The 17,099-nt window shown below is 50.9% G+C and overlaps 2 protein-coding genes across 2 annotated transcripts in view; both read left to right on the top strand.

The window, feature by feature from the left end:
* Positions 1-3,604, top strand: part of CACNA1H (calcium voltage-gated channel subunit alpha1 H) — a 255,797-nt gene extending 252,193 nt beyond the window's left edge. The window contains exons 35-36 of the mRNA XM_067305989.1: positions 572-1,744; positions 3,058-3,604. Of these exons, the coding sequence (XP_067162090.1) occupies positions 572-1,744; positions 3,058-3,078 (1,194 nt within the window). The 3' untranslated portion in view covers positions 3,079-3,604. The remainder of the gene's footprint in view (positions 1-571; positions 1,745-3,057) is intronic.
* Positions 3,605-10,234: 6,630 nt separating this feature from the next.
* Positions 10,235-15,185, top strand: B9D1 (B9 domain containing 1). Its single transcript, XM_067306414.1, has 7 exons — positions 10,235-10,331; positions 10,941-11,009; positions 11,111-11,222; positions 11,293-11,389; positions 11,936-11,998; positions 13,292-13,359; positions 13,552-15,185. The coding sequence occupies exons 1-7, from the start codon at positions 10,266-10,268 to the stop codon at positions 13,695-13,697; spliced, it is 621 nt and encodes a 206-aa protein (XP_067162515.1). The 5' UTR covers positions 10,235-10,265; the 3' UTR covers positions 13,698-15,185.
* Positions 15,186-17,099: the final 1,914 nt, after the last annotated feature.

Here is a 17,099-nt window from a genome sequence, read left to right as displayed (position 1 = left end):
GGCAAAGACCCCGCAGAGGTGAACTCTCCGTTGTAAGCGCCTGGGTCCCTTTCTCCTATTCCAATCCCCTCTTATCACCGGGATTTGTTTCCTTGGAGCTGAGAGCAGAATTCCCTCCTTTAGAACAAAATGTTTCTGATTCTGGTGTCATAAAGTTTAATATACTTAAGTGACAGCAAGTCACACATAGGAAAAAGGCCCTTTCTACCTGTTTTCACCTTTGAGGATGTACTATTTTATTAAAGAATTGCCAAAGCGTAGGGAGAAGATGGCTGATTCAGTTTTGCCAGTGCTGTGAGAAGCCTGGTGCCAGCCTTGCACCATGTCACTTTAGACTGGTTGCAGTGACGCAGAATTTGGTGCTAATTTAGAGCAAGACCAAGGCCGTGCAGAAGGACAGGGAAGGCCCAACTGTGGCTGGCACAACAGGGCAGGGATGGGGTGGCCAGGTATGTGTTAGACCCACAAGCCGTTCTGCCCCATGCCATGTTTCATCACTGAGCGCCGTGTTGCTGCCGGCCTGGGAGATCCGCAGCCTCTCGCCCCATCTCTCTCTCTCCTCACCTTCCAGGAGGCCGTTAGAACGGACTCCGTGGACGGGCAGACTCCAGACTCCAAGGACAGCCTGCAAGTGGAGCCCGGAGAGACGCTACCATCAGCCAAGCAGTCCCAAAGCACCTTCCCCCCGAGCCCGCTCCATCCCGCGGCTGCCTCTCTGCCGGGCACCCCTCCGCGCTCCCCGCCGGGCTCCCCGCACCGGCACGCCAGCGTCCACACGCGGAAGCACACCTTCAGCCAGCGCAGCGTCGCCAGCCGACCGCCCAGCCCCAGCGGCAGCCCGCCCGACCCCGAGAGCGGCCTCTTCGAGTCCTCCGACCTGGCTGACGAGGAGGTTAGCCACATCAACAGCTCCGCCAAAGACTGGGGCGAGCGCTCGGACGCCGGGAGCCGCTCGACTTCGCCCTTCATCTCCCCGGCCCCGTCTCCAGCGCCCCTCAAGAACTGCAGCACAACTAGCCTGTCCAGGGGCAGCGGCAAAGAGAAGGACTTGAAGAAGTTTTACAGCATCGACACGAAGGGCTTCCTAGCTAAGCCCAGCTGGGCAGACGACCAAAGGCGGCACTCCATCGAGATCTGCCCCTCCATCAACGATGGAGACTGTAGCTTTGAAGAGGCTGCGGAGGAAAAGCAGCGGTCGCCTGCCCACATCCAGCCGGAGTCGGAGTACATCCATGGAGCTCGGAGGAAGAAGAAGATGAGCCCGCCCTGCATTTCTATAGATCCTCCCATGGAGGACGACGGCGGGGCGGCCTCCCGCACCAAACCCTCCGAGAACAGCATGCTGCGGCGAAGGACCCCGTCCTGCGAGTTCCCGGCCTACCGAGAGTCCCTGGAGCTCGCGGAGAGCCAGCCCGGGGACCCGGCCTCCAAAGCGGAGCGCCGGGGCCAGCCCCCGTACCGCGGGGAGCACCTGACCATCCCCAACTTCTCCTTCGAGCAGTCGGATGGCGGCTCCTTGAGCAGCCTCTCGGATCTCCTGCTGGACAGCGGCCAGTCCACGCCGTCCTCCGCGGACTCCCGGCCCGACCCCGCGGCCCCCGAACTCAAAAAGCCCGATCACTTAAAAACTCAGTGGAGCAATGCCGAGAAAAGCAAAGAGCTGCTGGGCGTTGCCAAGAGCCCCCTCCGGAAGCAGGACTTGGTGCCGGGGACTGTTGCGACAGAGGAGGACGTGGAGGAGCCGGTATAGCTCCGCGGGCGGGGGGACGCGGGGGGGGGGGGTCTCAAGGGCTTGACACCAATGTGGGTTTGGAAAACCGAAGGGACTGAGCAGCCGCGGCTCCGTGGCCGAGCTCTCTCTCTTTTTTTCTTTTTTTTTTTTTCCCCCTTTTTCGCAGTCACTTGTTCTTAAGCGCTGTGGAGGTTTGCAAAAAACGACAAAAAAAAAAAAAAACAAAAAGAAAAAGAATTAAACAACAACAAAAAAGAAACCAAACGAACGACTGAGCGAAACGGTGACGGGTCTCGGGGCAGGGGGACCGGGTTCGCGAGAGGTTGGGGGTTTCTTTTTTAAAGGGAAGGTGGAGCCGGTGCGGGGGGGTTGCTTCGTTCCTCCCTCCCCCCCTACGCGGCCTCAGTCACATTGATTCGGGTTCGAGGTGGTGGCGGTTGGGATTTGGGGGATTCTCTTTGGGTTTTGTTGTTTTGTTGTTTTGGGTTTTTTTTTTTTAAACATGCTCAACTTTTAAAAAGGCACCTTTTAGAGACGTCACATTATGTGGGAGTGCCCAGGAGATGGGAGCTGTACATTGTCTGTATATCAGCAGTTATATAAATAGAAATAATGTATTTGTGAAATACAAAACAAGGAAAAAGACAAAAAAAAAATATACCCACAAAAACTCTCTCTTCATAATGCACATATTTTTATAGAGAAACTATACTGTTTTTGCATTACATGTGACTCTGCAACTGGGTGGTGTTTCCTTGGGTTTTATGTGGAACTAATTATTACGGCCATTTGTTTTCCAAATGTTTCTCTACTTTCTTTGCTTTTGTTTTTCTTTTCTCTCCTTCCCTTCCTCCACCGTCATCCTGCCAGCTTCTTTTCGCAGCTGATGCTTTAGATGTGTCTCTCATTTTTCTTTTGTATTTTAGAGGTTGTCCTAACTACGGGAAAAAAAAAAAAAAAAACCAAATCACTACTGAATTGTAGCCAGTGCAATAATAAGTTATTCATTCTTCTTGTCTGTACAACTGTCCTTTTCTTTTTTCTTTTTTTTTCCTTTTTTAACTGAAATTCAGGTTAAATGTTGCAATAATCTGAACTAACGTGCACAAACAAGGTTTCTTGTGTTACAAAAAAAAAAAGATTAAAAAAAGGAAAAAATTACCGATTTAAAAAAACAAAACAAATAAATAGTAAATTATTTAAGAAATGTATTTTGTCTACTACAGTTCAAAGTAAATTATTGATACAATATGTAAAGGTATAAAGCGCTGTCTTAGGTGATGTTCTTTGTGAGCATTTAAGCTAATGGTTTGTTCTCCTCATAGCATAAAGCCTTTGAAAACTAGGTGATCCCCGGAACCGTCTCATTTGCAGCCTCTCCGTCCGTCGTCCCTCCGCCCACACCTCCAGCCGCACGCGGCCGCGCTCGCACCCCGGCGCCCGCTCCCTAGCCGCGCCGGACCCAGCAGCCTCTAGAGGAACCCGCGTCACCTCTCAGCACCACTCGTTTCCTTTCTTTATTTTTTCTTTTTTTTTTTGGCTTTTGGGGTTTATTTGCATTTTTCAACCTCCTTTCCCTGCCCCTGCCCTGCCCCGCTCTTCATCCAGGCCCCTCTCACCGTGTGACAGCTTCACCATGGAAAGCTGATGCTTCGCACGAGCAGCAAGCGGCCCCTGCCGCCACCGCCGCCGCCGCTGGCCGCCCCGCGCCGGGCAGCCGCAGCCAACAGGCCTAAACACCAACAAAACCAAATTTTTTTTTTTTAATCGTTTTTGTTTGGTTCCTTCCATGCCGCCTCATATTTATGCATTCACATATATCTTCTGTTATTTATGCATTCATTACTCAAAAGGAAATGTATCTTGTTTCACATGTATTAAACTGTATAAACTGGAAGCGTGGCTTGACTTTCTGCCGTGGCGGTGAGTAAAACACCAGCGAGTCCCGGGTCAGAACCGGTGCCGGGTCAGAACCGGCCCCGTTCGGAGCGGGTGCCGCGGGCTCGTTCCCCGCGTCGCGCTGGGCTGCGCCGGTGCAAAGCCCTCGCGTGCCGAGGGAGCCGCCGCACGCTCGGCGCCGCCGCCGGGGCCGGCTGCCTCCGCGCACCTGCGCCGCTGTAATTAAGAGTCATTTAGCATTATTGTCAATAATTATTCCGTCTCAGTGGGATCGTGAGGAATTCCAGAAAAGCACCGTAACAGCAATTATTAATAGCACTTTGGGGACAGCGGCAAACTCCTTCCCTTGCAATTTACCCAGCAGACTGGAAAAGAGGGGGGGGGGGAATTCATCCGTGCTGGGCTGAACGCTGCCTTCGGGCACGTGCGGGGCCTCGGTGCGTCCCCGGCGCAGGGGAGGCTGCGCGGTGCCTCTGCTCCTGCCGCTACTTACTGCTGCCGTTATTTAGCTGTGCTGCAAGGGGCTGTGCCCCCCCTCGCCCCGGTGCCCCAGTGCCGGGGGAAAAGCCCTCCGCCCCTTCGGCAGCCTTTCCGCAGGCTCCGGCCCCGCACGGCTCTGCAGCCGGAGCCCCGCGCGCTCGCAGCTCCCCTTCCTCCGCCGGCGCGTTTGCCTTGTCGGCAGCTGGTAAAGGCTTGTAACGAAGTCATCCGTGGAAAGCAAAACTTTGCAGGGAGCTGGAGCAGCTCTGATGGAGGCGTCTGCTCCCATGGCCGGAATAAACTCCAGTAAAACCCCAGGACGAGGCGCCTGGCACGGCCCAGGGGTGCGTCGGGCGGCATCGGGAAGCCGGGCAGCTCCCAGGGAAGCGGAGACAGGAGAATCTCTTATTTTTTTTAATTTTGAGTTAAAAACCATTTCATTCTTTAAAAAGGAACAAATTCAGAAGGTTTTGTTTCTGCCTGTGGGGGAAATGGGCAGAGCCTTTTCCCGGCTTCTTCCCAAAACGGTTTCCTGCCAGGGGCCAGGAGGAGGCGGTGAGTTCACCAGGGACACAAGCTCCTGCCGCCGCCATCCATCCCAGGCCGAGGGCTGAATGGGGATGGCGATCGGGATCACCGTTAGGATGGCGATCGGGATCGCCGTTACTGTGGCTGCCCCGCTGCTGGGGCAGAGGCGGCTCCTCAAGCCGAGTCGCTCTGCCGGCTTGTTGCCTTCCCGTACCAGGGGTTTCTAGGCAAGCAATAAAAGCCATTTTGAGGCAGGAACCTCTTCTGTTAGGAGGTTTTGGCTGCGAAGGGGAAAACTTGTTCTTTATGATGCTATTAAAAAAAAAAAAAATCAGCCTAAATCGGACCATTTTACTGCTAAGCAGGAGGAGTGTGAAGGACAAGGGGTTGCCAAAGCTCGGCTTTCCCCTCCCATGGGCACAGCTTGCGGGAGCACCGCGGCTGGGCTGCTTGGACACATCCCTGTCCCAGTCCACTTGTCCGGAAGGAGCTGGACACGCCGCAATTAGCAACACCTTCCTGAGCAGCTTAATGAACCCGCTGCAAAGTGCCTTGGACCCCCCCCCCCCCCCCCCCCCCCCGCACAAGCTCCCCCAAAGCACGCAGCGATCATGGGCCCCAGCAGGAGCCCGCAACGCCGGCGGTCCCCAGCACCCGGCAGCCCTTGGTGCGGGAGCATCCATGTGCTCATCCGCTTCAACAGCCCAGGGAGCTGAGGGAGGTGTGAATAATCCAGCGGCGGAGCAGCAACCCTGCGAGGTGGCCGGGGACGTGGCCGAGGCCTTGGCTGCTTGAGCGGGCTCCAGCGTCGGGAAACGGCTGGGATTCCCCAGCAGCGGATGGCTTTGCCGAGGAAGGAACCCAGTCAGAGAGCGCCGTGCCGCTGCTCCGGGCAGCCGGTGCCTCATCTCTTCGGATGGTTTTTAATTGAAGTTTGTTGGATGCAAAACCCTACTCTGCTTTCCGGAGAAAAGATGAGACTGTGAATTAATGTCTCCCCCAACACGACCATCTCTCCAACACCACGGCCGGGTCTTTACCCTTGTCTCCTTCCTCCTGGTGCCAGCGCTCAGACCCTGGCCCAAGGGTCTCTGAGGACGCGGCCACAGGAGCGCATGGACTGGAAAAGCCATCCTGGGCTCCGCAGCCGCCGGCAGGTGCAACCGTGGGAACCGGCCTCCCCCCCGCGCTGCTCCCACCACCGGCTCCCTCGGGGGGTGAACTATCTCCAAGGACACAGATGTGCGGATGGGAAAAAATACGCCGCGTCTTTGCCTTTGACCCCAGCATCCCCTGGGAGCTGAAACTGCGGAGACGGTGCTGCCGGGGACCGCGAGCTCCCCGCTTCGCCGCATGCTTGTCGCGGCCGTGAAGCCACCGGGAGCAGGTCCCACGCGCGCGGGGGAAACGCTCCTGGCACCAGCAGCAGCGTCCGAATGGCTCCGCACGGCCCCTCCTCGGCAGCACACCGAGACCCACACGGAAACGTCCCGCGGGATCGCTTGCCAATGGAGCTGGCCAGCTGCAGCCTGGTTGCTGGCTGCGGGCAGACACGAAGCATTTTACTCCTCTCCTAGATGCATGGATGAAATAGGGATACAGCATCAGGGGCTCAGCACGGCGGCAATATCTCGGTAGTTCTGGCTTGGAATAACGCTGCTTTCTCCCCTGCCCCAGCGCCGTGGCGGGTTTCCTAACGGCAGCCCAGCTCTGGGCAGGATGTTTCAGCACAGGCCCCGGTACATCGGCTGCGGTTACAAGCTGAGCATCGCTATTGCGATTTGGTGCATTTCTGCAAAAAATGGAAGGTACCTGGCTGTCCAAAACCCACCGAACGGCACACCCAAGCCTGCACCCAGGCTGTGCCAGCCCCCGGCTCAGCTTTCACTATCGCATGGATGAGCAGGGCCGGGATGCAGCAGCAGTGCCGTAAGCACCGGGCTCCGGTGCACCTTGATGCCCGCGCTGCTTAACAGGGCGTGCGGCCACCCGGTGTCTGCTCCAAGCGGGGCCAGGCACCGCCAGGGCAGCAGGGACGCTTGAAAACACCTAAAACAGGGACCTAACGAATGCTCTGGCCTCGGCGAGGGCTCTGTGCCAGCGGGAAGGCAGCGAAGGGGTTTCCATGCAGCAGCTCCGGCCCCAGCTGCTCTGCCCTTGCTGTAACCTGGCCCTTCAGCCTGGTCGCTGCATTTTTAATCGTGGCCATGGTGTTTTCCTTGAGGGAACCATAATTCGAAGCCTAGCCAAGGTCTTTCCCCATACCAAAACTTTCTCCTCCTTTAGGGATGTCCATTCCCCTGCGTCCGGTTTTGCAAAAAGTGCAAAATAAACAGACATGAAAAACCAACATTTGCCAGGCAAGAATTGCCCCAAGCCGGCTCCTCTTCACCTTCCGGTCGGCAGAAAACCTCTTCTTTTAAGACAACCTCTGAGCTCTCCACCCAAACGCATTGCGGCAGGCAGAGTTTCTCCGGGCAGGAGCAGGCCCCGCGCCCCAGCCCAAACCCGGCCGCGACTTGCTGCCGGGGGAAACAGTTTAATTTTGCCCGGCATTAATTTTCTTGCCGATCGACTCGGGGTAATGATGTTCAGCAATTTCCTCCAGGCTGTCTGCAAGGGTTACGTTGCCTACGGTCGGAAGTGAAAAGCCCGAGGTAAACGCAGGGCATTATTATTTAATTGGATCGATTTCTACTTTGCATTTTTAATGATGCTTCGGTCGTGCCTGTCGTCAGCCAGACTCTTCCCCATTCCCGCTCTCCATTCCAGCGAAACCGCAGCGTGCAGGAGCGGCAGCGATGCTTCGTCCGGGGCTTGTCAGGAGCCTTTGAGGAACGGAGATCAAAGCAAGATTAAAAACGATCATGTTGAGGAAGGGGCAGAGGAAGCCGTCATGAAGCACCCTGAGGTGTCTTCAGATGGGCTCTGTTTCAAGGTTAAATTTCAGATGGTATCGATCCGAACATCTCTGTCAGCCTGGGGAGAAAAAAAAAAAAAAGCATTAAAAAAACAAATCTGAATCCATCCCCGATGCGATTAGATACAACTTTTAATCTGTCATCGCTGCGAGATCGTGCAGGTTGCATGAATACCAATAAGCTTTTGATATTTGTACAAGCTTTCATAGGAGGAATAATTAAATTGACTTTATCCTTTTTAAACTTTCTCTATTAAGCTTTAAATACATGGCTGTGCTTTAATGGCTGTGGCCACGTCTGCTCCTTTATGGGGGTCGTAATTAGAATTTTTTGTGCATCCTGCCGGAGCCTTATTCATCAGCAGCATCGTCTGAGCGGCTGAAATCTCCACTCAGGTCTCTTTTAAGAGGCTCAACAGGTCTAGCTGTTGCAAACCCACCGAGGCCCAGGACCGTCTCCGGCTGAGCTGAGCGATGCCTGCAGGTGAGCCGCAGCTTGGGCAGGGAAGAGCGGCGCTCCCGGCCCAGCCGGCCTTCCTCCGAAAACGCGGCCTTCGCCCCCGGCTGGCACGTCCCTGCCAGCCCTGGAGGGAGTCGCTTCCCTCCCGGCCTCTCCCCCGGGTCTTCTTATTGCTCTTATTCCCCTGTCGAGTCCGATTGCCCCGCCGGGAGCCAGCTTCTCCAGGCTTCCTCACCCTCTCCCCCTTTTCTGCACGCACGTGATTTATTCTGCCTGGCTCAGACCAAGGCACTAATTAATTTTCCTCATTAACAAGAAAGAAAAAAATAATAATCTCACAAACAGTAGCAAGTTCCAACACAAATTAATTCTTCATACAAGACCGGGCATTTCACAGCTCATTGGCAACAGCGCCTGGTGCTCTGCCTGGGGCAGGGGTCCGAGCCGGGCTCCAGCCCGCTAATTACGTGGCCTAACGAGGGGGGGAGCAGCGAGGGGTCGCCGAGCACCCCGTCCCGTCCCAGTGGACATCCTCGGGCCCGCGCGGGACCCATTTCCCTGCTGCGCCCGGACACACAGGGCCAGGTCACCCCGGTTACTTTCCCACCGAAATAAATCTGGGGGTAAATATATTTAGCAAGAATTTCAGCACAGTTCTCTGAGCTCAGGCTTTTCCATGTACTTCCATGTCCTTTGATCCAAACAGCAGGTGGGAAGAGCGCTAAGAACAGAAGTAAAAGGCTATTAAGGAAAAGGGCAGGGAAGCTCTCTGCAGCCTCCTTGCAGAGATAAGAAGCAGGCGGGGATGAGTCAGACCGGCAACCTTGTGCAAACAGACTAAAAATAAAGCAGTTTTATTGCGGATTAATGCCACCATAAAATGTATTGCGCTGGCCGTTTAGCAGGTGTTGCTCGTAAATATTTGGGATTACAAATAAAACGTTTCTGCTGTGCCACCGCCTTGTCGTTCCTACCTCGCTCCCCTTCCCCGAGCGCTCGCCGGCGGCGGTGAACCAGCCCCGGGGTCGCTTTAACCGTGCCGGGGAACGAGACGGCAACGAGGCACCGGCATCGTGGGCATCGCTCGCCAGCGCTGGGATTTAAAGCGTGCTCGCGTTCGGGTAACAGCGAGCAGCAGCCCCTGCACGCCTGGAGGCGCCCAGAGGCGGGGTGAGGGGCGCCGGCTCGGGGAGGGCCTGGAGAAGAGTTTTATGTGGCCACAGGGAACACAAGCACCCTTAAAAAAAAAAAATCTCCCATGGAAGCACAGTGATCTGGGATTTTTTTCATTACTTCTGAAGATTCAGCTCCTGGCTGGATCATTATTTGAGTTTTCCATCAGGGTAAAAACACTTCCTCGCTCGGGATTTCACTCTGCTCGCAAAGATTAAAAAGGCAGCTAAATAGAACAAGACCGGCATGTAAAGGAAAAATAAAAACAAGGCCTCGTTATGCCTGGGAGGGGACAGAGGCCGCCCAGCAGCGGGCAGGGGTGACCAGAGCTGCCGAAACCTCCTCCAGCGGCTTTATAGTGCTTGCCAGGCCGGAAAAAAATAAAATAAATAAAAATTGTCTCTTAGCTAGGTCGGAGGTAGCTGGTCACTAAGTGAAGTGTTAATTAAACGGCCTCACGCGCTGCATGGGGCAGTTGGTCGAGGGCTGCTTTATTTTTCCCCCCGATAACGTTCACTTCAAAGGAGCGAAAATCGCTCTTTTCTCCACAAAACGCGTGGCGGCTCCGCGCTGGTCTCCGGCCGCGGCCTGCTCGGCGCGGCCAGGCCGCAGCAGCATCTAGCGGCCGCTTCCCAGGCTCCCCGGGCCGGGACGAGGCCTGGCTTCCCTGGCAGAGAGCGGGAGAGTGTTAAAAAGGTTAAAATATGCTAATATTAACAATAATAAATCTAGAAAATTCCCCAAATTGCACAGTGTAAAGGGAAAAGGCGGGGGGGTAGGGAGCAGGCCGCAGGGACCGAAAGGCCCCGCTGCCAGGCCCGGCCGTGGCGGCCACGGGTGTGACGAGAGCGGCGGGGCGAGGGGCGCCGGGGGACAAGGGCGGGGGCCGCCGCCGTTTTGGGGCGGCGCGGCTGGATTGGGAAGGCGCCGAGCGCCGCTGAGCGGCGGCCCCGCGAAGCGCCGCCCGCCCGGGAAGTGTGTCCCCGCCGCCGCGCCGTCCGCCGCCCGCGGTTTCCATGGCGACGGCGGCGGCGCGCGCGCCCCCAGCAACGGGCGAGGCCGCGCCCGGCGCCATGGCGGCCGCCGGCAGCCCCGACGTTTTCCTGGTGGCGGTCAGCGGGCAGATCGAGAGCGGGCAGGTGAGCGGGGCCCGCGATGGGGGCCGCGACGGGCTTCAGGGACTCGGGCAGCGCGGCCCGGGCTCGGCACCGGCGGCGCGGCCTGGCCCCCGGCGGCGCGGCCTGGCCTGGCCCCGGCCCGGGTAACGCGGCCCCGGTAACGCGGCCCTGATCCCCTCCCCCCGGGTCCCGGCCCTGCCCCGACCCCCCAATGCAGAGCCGGGCCCCGTAATGCAGCCCCAGCCCTGGCCCGGTAACGCAGAGCGAGGCCCGGTAACACAGGCCCAGCCCCGGGCTTGGGGATGCGGCCTAGGCTCGGCCCTGGCTCCGCAGCATGGCCTGGCTTTGTCCCCCCGGCCCAGCAACGCGACCCGGCCTCAGCTCTGATCCCACTAACGTGGACTGGCCCTCGGTTCCCGTAACGCAGCCTGGTCTCGGCCCCAACCCTGGTAATTTGGCTTAGCCTCAGCCCCAACCTTAGTAACAGGGGCTGGCCCTAGTGTTGGGCCTGAGCCCGGTCCCACTAGCTTGGGCTCCCTCAGCCCCGTGACACAGGCTGGCCCTCAGTGCCACTAGTGCAGCGTGGCCTCAACCCTGGTTCCAGTAACATGACCTTTCTATCTCCCACAGTTTCCTGGCTTTGATGACCTCTACTGCAAATTCTGCTTCGTCTATGGCCAGGACTGGGTTCCCACTGCTGTAAGAGCCCTTTGTGTCCCCCTAAAACGTGGGTTATGTTGCTGGCCTGTGTAAAACAGGCCCGGCATGGTCCCCTGGCTCATGCCGTGCTCTCCCCACAGGGCCTGGAGGAGGGCATCTCCCAGATCACCTCCAAGAGCGATGCCGCAAACTCCACGCTTGTCTGGAACTTCCCCATCGACATTACCTTCAAGAGCACCAACCCGTCTGGCTGTGAGTGCCTAGGGGTGCTGGGGTGCAGCTCGCAGACCAGGCACCCTGCTCACATCCGCTTCTTTTGCAGGGCCGCAGATTGTAGTAAGCGTCTATGGACCTGACTTTTTTGGAAATGATGTGGTCAGAGGCTACGGAGCTGTTCATGTTCCCATCATGCCTGGAAGGTGAGGTGATGACCTATTTGTCTTTCAGGATCAAAATGGAGTTTATTTCCAAGTTACTGTGCTGTTTCAGAGCCAAAAATGTCCCCATATGTCCTTGTCAGAGTGGTACGAACAGCACAGATGTTCTAGCAGGAGCCCCTGGTTATCAGATAATTTTTGGTAATCCTGTAGGTAATTCCCTAAAGTCAAAACTGGCACAAAGAAAGCTTAAGTATGAAGTGCGGTACATCAGTTCCTCTTCCTCAGCAGGCGCTAAACTTTCATTTCTGCTGTTGGAAGTGGAGTAAGTGCCTGTGTTCTTCTGCATTTATGTCTTTGGGACACTTAGGATGCAGCAATGAGTTTGGCACTCTGAAGCGACCTGTTTGCTCTGCACTAGCTTTCTTATACAAACAAGCCCTTTCTTTGTGGAAGGAAACGTATATTTACTGAGATGTTCCGTGATATAATGTGTCTGAAACTCTGGCATCTTTAATAAACATAGGAAGGCTTGCCATTGCTGTTTGGTTCATTTCTTAATTTCTGTGCCTTTCATGTTTGTTTTAGGCATATGAGAACCATTCCCATGTTTGTTCCAGAGTCTACATCTAGGCTGCAGAAGTTTACAAGGTAATAATTAAAGACACTGTGAGTAAGACTAAGAAGGACTTTAAAAAAAGTTTCTCCAGCTACGCATTTGTGCATACGTGTGTATGTTTTGTATCATAAACAGATAGTTTTGAGTTTTACAGGTGAAGCTAAAGTTGAGGAACTAAGTGAAGTGAGGCTAAAGTATCCTTCAGAGAGTTTTCTTAAAACATATTAACTATTTGCTTGGAGTAATGCTGGCCAACTTGCCTTTTTTGTCATCCTTGGATTTGAACAACATTGGTTTGAAAAAGAACTGCTAATTTTAACAGAGCAGACTCGTATCTGAATTCTTGCACTGTGTGGCAACTCCTTACTCCACAGACTGATTCATTTCAGTGACGTGACTTGCAGAAGCTCAGCTTGACTTGAATTGGTTTTACTGGGCATTTTAGTGGTCATTAGTCTTCTAAGGAAGGTCCTCTAAGAGGACCGTCCACCCCTAAATCATCCTTTTGTGTAGGATAGCCACATTAAGAACAATCTGTAAAGCAAAGACAGAGCATGTTTGTGTAACGTTTGCTTGGAAAAACAATTCCTGGTTTTAACTTTTCTTCCATCCACAATGCATTTGCCATAACCTTTGCTTTGCTTATGCCCCCACTCTCTCTTCCGGAGTAGCAATATGTAAAGGAACTTAACATATCCACAGCAGTTCAGGGTGTTAAGGGTTTTTCCTTCCATGGTGCTGTTGGTCTGTGAGCTGATTGTTTAGGTTGTGCACTGACTGTACCTACTGAGCCTGTGAGCTTCACAGTGCATTTGTGCGGAGCCACGCTCGTGGTCCCTAAGCAGTTTGGGTCAGAGCTGCCTTGGGAATCTCTGTGCACTGCAGTCAAGATTCAGCTGATTTCTTTCTCTTCTTCATACTATTTTTATATGGGTCTAGGCTCTAATTTGAATACCTTTGTCTTATCTGCGTCTTTGATTTATTCAAAGTATCCAAGCCTCTGGGTAGGTGAGAGTTGAATCAGACTGTTTCTGAAACTGCTTTGCCATAGACAGATTCTATCTAGCCCAGAAATAATTTGGATTTAACATAATGTGTATGAAACTGGTTTCACTTTTTCCTTGGAGAGATAAAACTTATCTTTGGTCAAAGCAGATAAGCAATAAAGTTAATCAGTCTTCAAAACTCTGTGCTGTTAACAAAGGCTGGGAGTCTTATTCCTTTCCTTTTTTTTTTTAATATGCATGTAATGAACTTTATATGTCAAATCTGAACACTAATGAGTATATCCAATAAATTACTTGTTTTCTATTTTCTTCTTCAAGTTGGTTCACGGGGAGACGTCCAGAATTTACCGACCCAAGAGTGGTAGCACAGGGAGAAGGAAGAGAAGGTATGTCCTCAGGAGTTCCTGACTGTAACTCTTGCATGACAGTAGTCCCAGCTTGGCCATCCATTTCCTCTATTGGGGAGAAAGATCAGTTGTTCCTACTGAGAACAGTCTCAGCCCAGATATCAGTGAGGAATTCACTAGCTCTTCCAAAACCTCTCTTAACTAGTGTTATTGATGTTATCTTTTTCCTAGTAACGAGAGTGCGATCTCAAGGCTTTGTGACCATTTCCTTCAATGTAGTGACCAAAGATATGAAGAAATTGGGCTACGAGGTGACCCCAAGTGACATGCAGAACCACTCTCTGGTGTCTGTTACAGAAGGGATTCATAACTATTAAACTCAGGAGTGAGATGTTTGAAGACTCACACAGAAGATATAGGCAATTTGGGAGCTTTTTTGCAAATGGAAGTGAGTATCTGACTAACCTGAGAAAATTTCACCTGAGACATGAGCACAAGCCCATGAGGCTTTGGAATAATTTCTTAAGTTTAATCCTTTCAGTAAGCATACAGGTTGAAAAAAATATGTAAATTGGCATCATTGGATGCATTTTTGTGTAATATTAGGCTAATGTCAAAATATAAGATCTATTTATATAAAAGTATTTTCTAACAGCCTTTTGTACACTCTTTATATACAAAAAGAATAGGAAATTTATCTTTGTAATTGTTTTCCTGTGTTTAAAACATCAGTGCGAACCCAATGCTGTTTACTAATGTTTTTCTGGTAGAAATGAAAAATTGAAATGCTCACACCTTCCAAAAAGGAGGGATTGTGGAAATGTTCCAGTGAAACACATGCGCTTTTCTCTGCCATGTGCTTCTCTGCAAAAGCAACAGCAGCTTTCCATTGTAATCCCATGCAGTCTTTAGAGGTTGCGCAACTAAATAAAATAGTTCATGCACTGTAGAAACAAACTCTTCCAAGTTTTTCAGTGAAGCAAACTGGGCTTTTGCATTTAAAACAAGATGACGACTCTTCCATTTCCAGAGTTTATTTCTGAATCAAGCTTCAAGGGAAAGAATAGGAGAACAGTTTATTTTAGAAGAGTTACAGAGAGCATGGGGTTAAATATATCCTTGCAGCAGGCTTTTAACTTCTGAGGGAACAAATTAAATTTTAAGTGCAGATATTGAGTAAAAAATGAACCTTACAGAAGGACCTGAAAAGAAACTACATAAAGTCATAGTAAACCACTTGTGTGTATAGTCATTAGCAGTGTTTAGTTCCAACTCATGTTAATTATCAGAGACACTCTGCCCTAGAAGACAGTCAGGAGCAGAAGAGAGGCCCACATCTCCTTCCTTCAGCCCACCACATCCTTATGTTTGATGCTATGGCAAGCTAAAGTATTAATTCTAATGATTGTAACAGTCTTCTGCCCATGTAATTATTGTGATCCTAAAGTGATGAGGCAGTATGGATTCAAACAAGACACGATAAGGAGCAAGGAAAATGTAATGTTTACCTGGATAATATACCGTGACTTTCCCTAGTTGGTTTTCTTATCAGAAGATAAGAAAAGCAGTAAGAAGGCAAGGTGTTGACATTCAAATCTTCTATACTAAGTCTTTTTCCATCACCATAAAGGATAACCTTTCCATAACCTCAGAGAGGGACCTAAACAATGTTTGTTATTAGTGTATGACAAACGCTCCAAGGCTAATATGCTGTTCTCAGATGTCTGCAGCACGAGGGTACGAAGCTGACCCTCAGTCTAAATAGCTTCTCTTCTGCTGTCTTACCATGCCTTTCACTGAATCTTCTTCTAAGTGCTAGTATTAGTGCTCTTCTTTTAGGCTGAATAAAACCAAATGTCTAAATATTTATGTTTCTGGCTTTCTGCTGCTAAGGTTTTTATTTGTTTGTGCCAGAATGGATGTATCTGAGTCTTAAATCAGCCAAGATCTGCTATTCTTACAGGTACAAAGAGAAAGAAATATACTCTACAGTGAAATGACTAATCAGTCATTTTGATATAAAAATCTGGGCGTGTAATCATCTTGTGCGTTTTGACTGCAAATACCCAGAGATGACTGTGAGAAGGACTTAACATGATACCACCCTAGAAATGAACTACCAAGACACTGAAACTGCAGAAATAGAGATAGAGGTAGTAATACACAGTGTTGAACTGTAGAGCTGCCAGGACATATATCAAATAAAGCATCCCAGTGGTTATAGTTATTAGTGCATACTGAGCAGTATAACCAAAACCTGCTTTTGTAAATATAATTTATTAAAAGATAACATGATCACTGGAATTTTGCTCTGAGCATTAGCGTCTTCTGAACTATTTATAAATACTTTTCCAAACATGGTTACAGATTATTTTTTGTCTCTTGCTTTTTCCTATTATGTTTTTATTGGTGTTACACTTCCAGTAAGCTCCTCCACCAGTTGTTTTGGCAACTGTTGTAATGTCTCAACTGAGTCATGCTTGAATCCAAATTTGTAAGTATTTCCTGTTGGCTGAGAGGAGATGTGTGGATTTTTGTTTCCTTTTTAAAAGTATTTGGGAGCAGTTAGCTACAGTAGCAGGATAAATATCTGCATTCAAAATACTTGAAACATACAAACACAAACATAAAATCTACTACCACTTAAACATGGTTGGGTTTTTTTTTTCCCCCTTGAGCACATTTACATGCCCCCATTCCAGTTAGAGCGAAACAGCATGACAGATTCTACTCATGAAAAACATTAAACTGAGATAAAGTCTGAACTTCATGCCCACAGGGGTGCAATGAATTTATTCACATCAAACTTTACAGTGTGCTACTACTACAGATCTCATGAGTTGTTTCAAAAGAAGAGTCAGTTGCTTAACACAGTTATTTGTTCTGTTCTGCTGCTGTTGCTGTTCTGGGACTGAGACCGATCAGAACTGACATATGCATTTGCACAGCCTCACCATTCACAGCCAAGTTGCAGTGACCCTCAGAAGAATGGTTTTCACTTAAAAAAAAAATAAAAAAAAATAAAAAACAAGCTCCATAAAAAATGTGAACCACAACATTTCAGATCACTTTATAAGCAATTTCCACATTGATACGTGCATTACTAGGACTTTTGCTAGTTGGTCTCCATGTTTTTTTGCCTGCTCAGCGTCTTGTGCATGTGTAAGAGCCTCAAATGCCTTCTTCTTCAAGACCTTGAAGTCCATGTAGAAGCTTTTCCAGTTTGACACAATTTGTTCCTTATACAACACCATGTGTGGGGGCAATTTTTTCAATAACAGTGTTTCCCAAGTTCAATATCAGTCTGTTGTTCAGAAAGGCAACCGTTGATATATCTTATAAACATGCTCTTCTCCCAGAGGCAGGCTTGCTGCTGCCTTTACAATTTTCTGGACAACTGTCTCAGCTTTAAGTCTTGGAACGTGACCCAAAGCCACTTTGGACTCAAGTGTGGGAGAAAGCTTGCAGCTGTTTTACCCTGGGCAGGGGGAGAAGAATCTCTGCTCGCGTAACACACTGCAGAGGAATGACGATACATGCTGTGCTGAGCTGCCTAGAGTGGGTGACATTAACTGCAACTAAGAACACTTACAAGTTATAAAACCCTTCCTTAGTAATGTATTAAAGATTAATAAACCCATGTTTTAAAAACAGCCTAAACCTAGAAAACACAGCCTTGCTATAGTAGAGGACTAAAGTGATGTTCTTCTGCCTGCTCTCCAGGCAGCTGTAACCACCCGAGTAGTTTACTAGTCTCCCCTTTTACTCCAAAATTCGAC

This window comes from Apteryx mantelli, chromosome 16 (genome assembly GCF_036417845.1).
Source record: "Apteryx mantelli isolate bAptMan1 chromosome 16, bAptMan1.hap1, whole genome shotgun sequence".
Lineage (NCBI taxonomy): Eukaryota > Metazoa > Chordata > Aves > Apterygiformes > Apterygidae > Apteryx > Apteryx mantelli.
Note: the sequence above shows the minus strand (reverse complement) of the source record. Positions and strands in the feature narration are given on the sequence as shown.

Coding starts and splice junctions, on each gene's coding strand:
- B9D1 (XM_067306414.1), top strand. CDS start 10,266: ATGGCGGCCGCCGGCAGCCCCGACGTTTTCCTGGTGGCGGTCAGCGGG. Junction 11,390..11,935: donor GTTCCCATCATGCCTGGAAG/GTGAGGTGATGA, acceptor TGTTTGTTTTAG/GCATATGAGAACCATTCCCA. Junction 13,360..13,551: donor ACAGGGAGAAGGAAGAGAAG/GTATGTCCTCAG, acceptor TCTTTTTCCTAG/TAACGAGAGTGCGATCTCAA.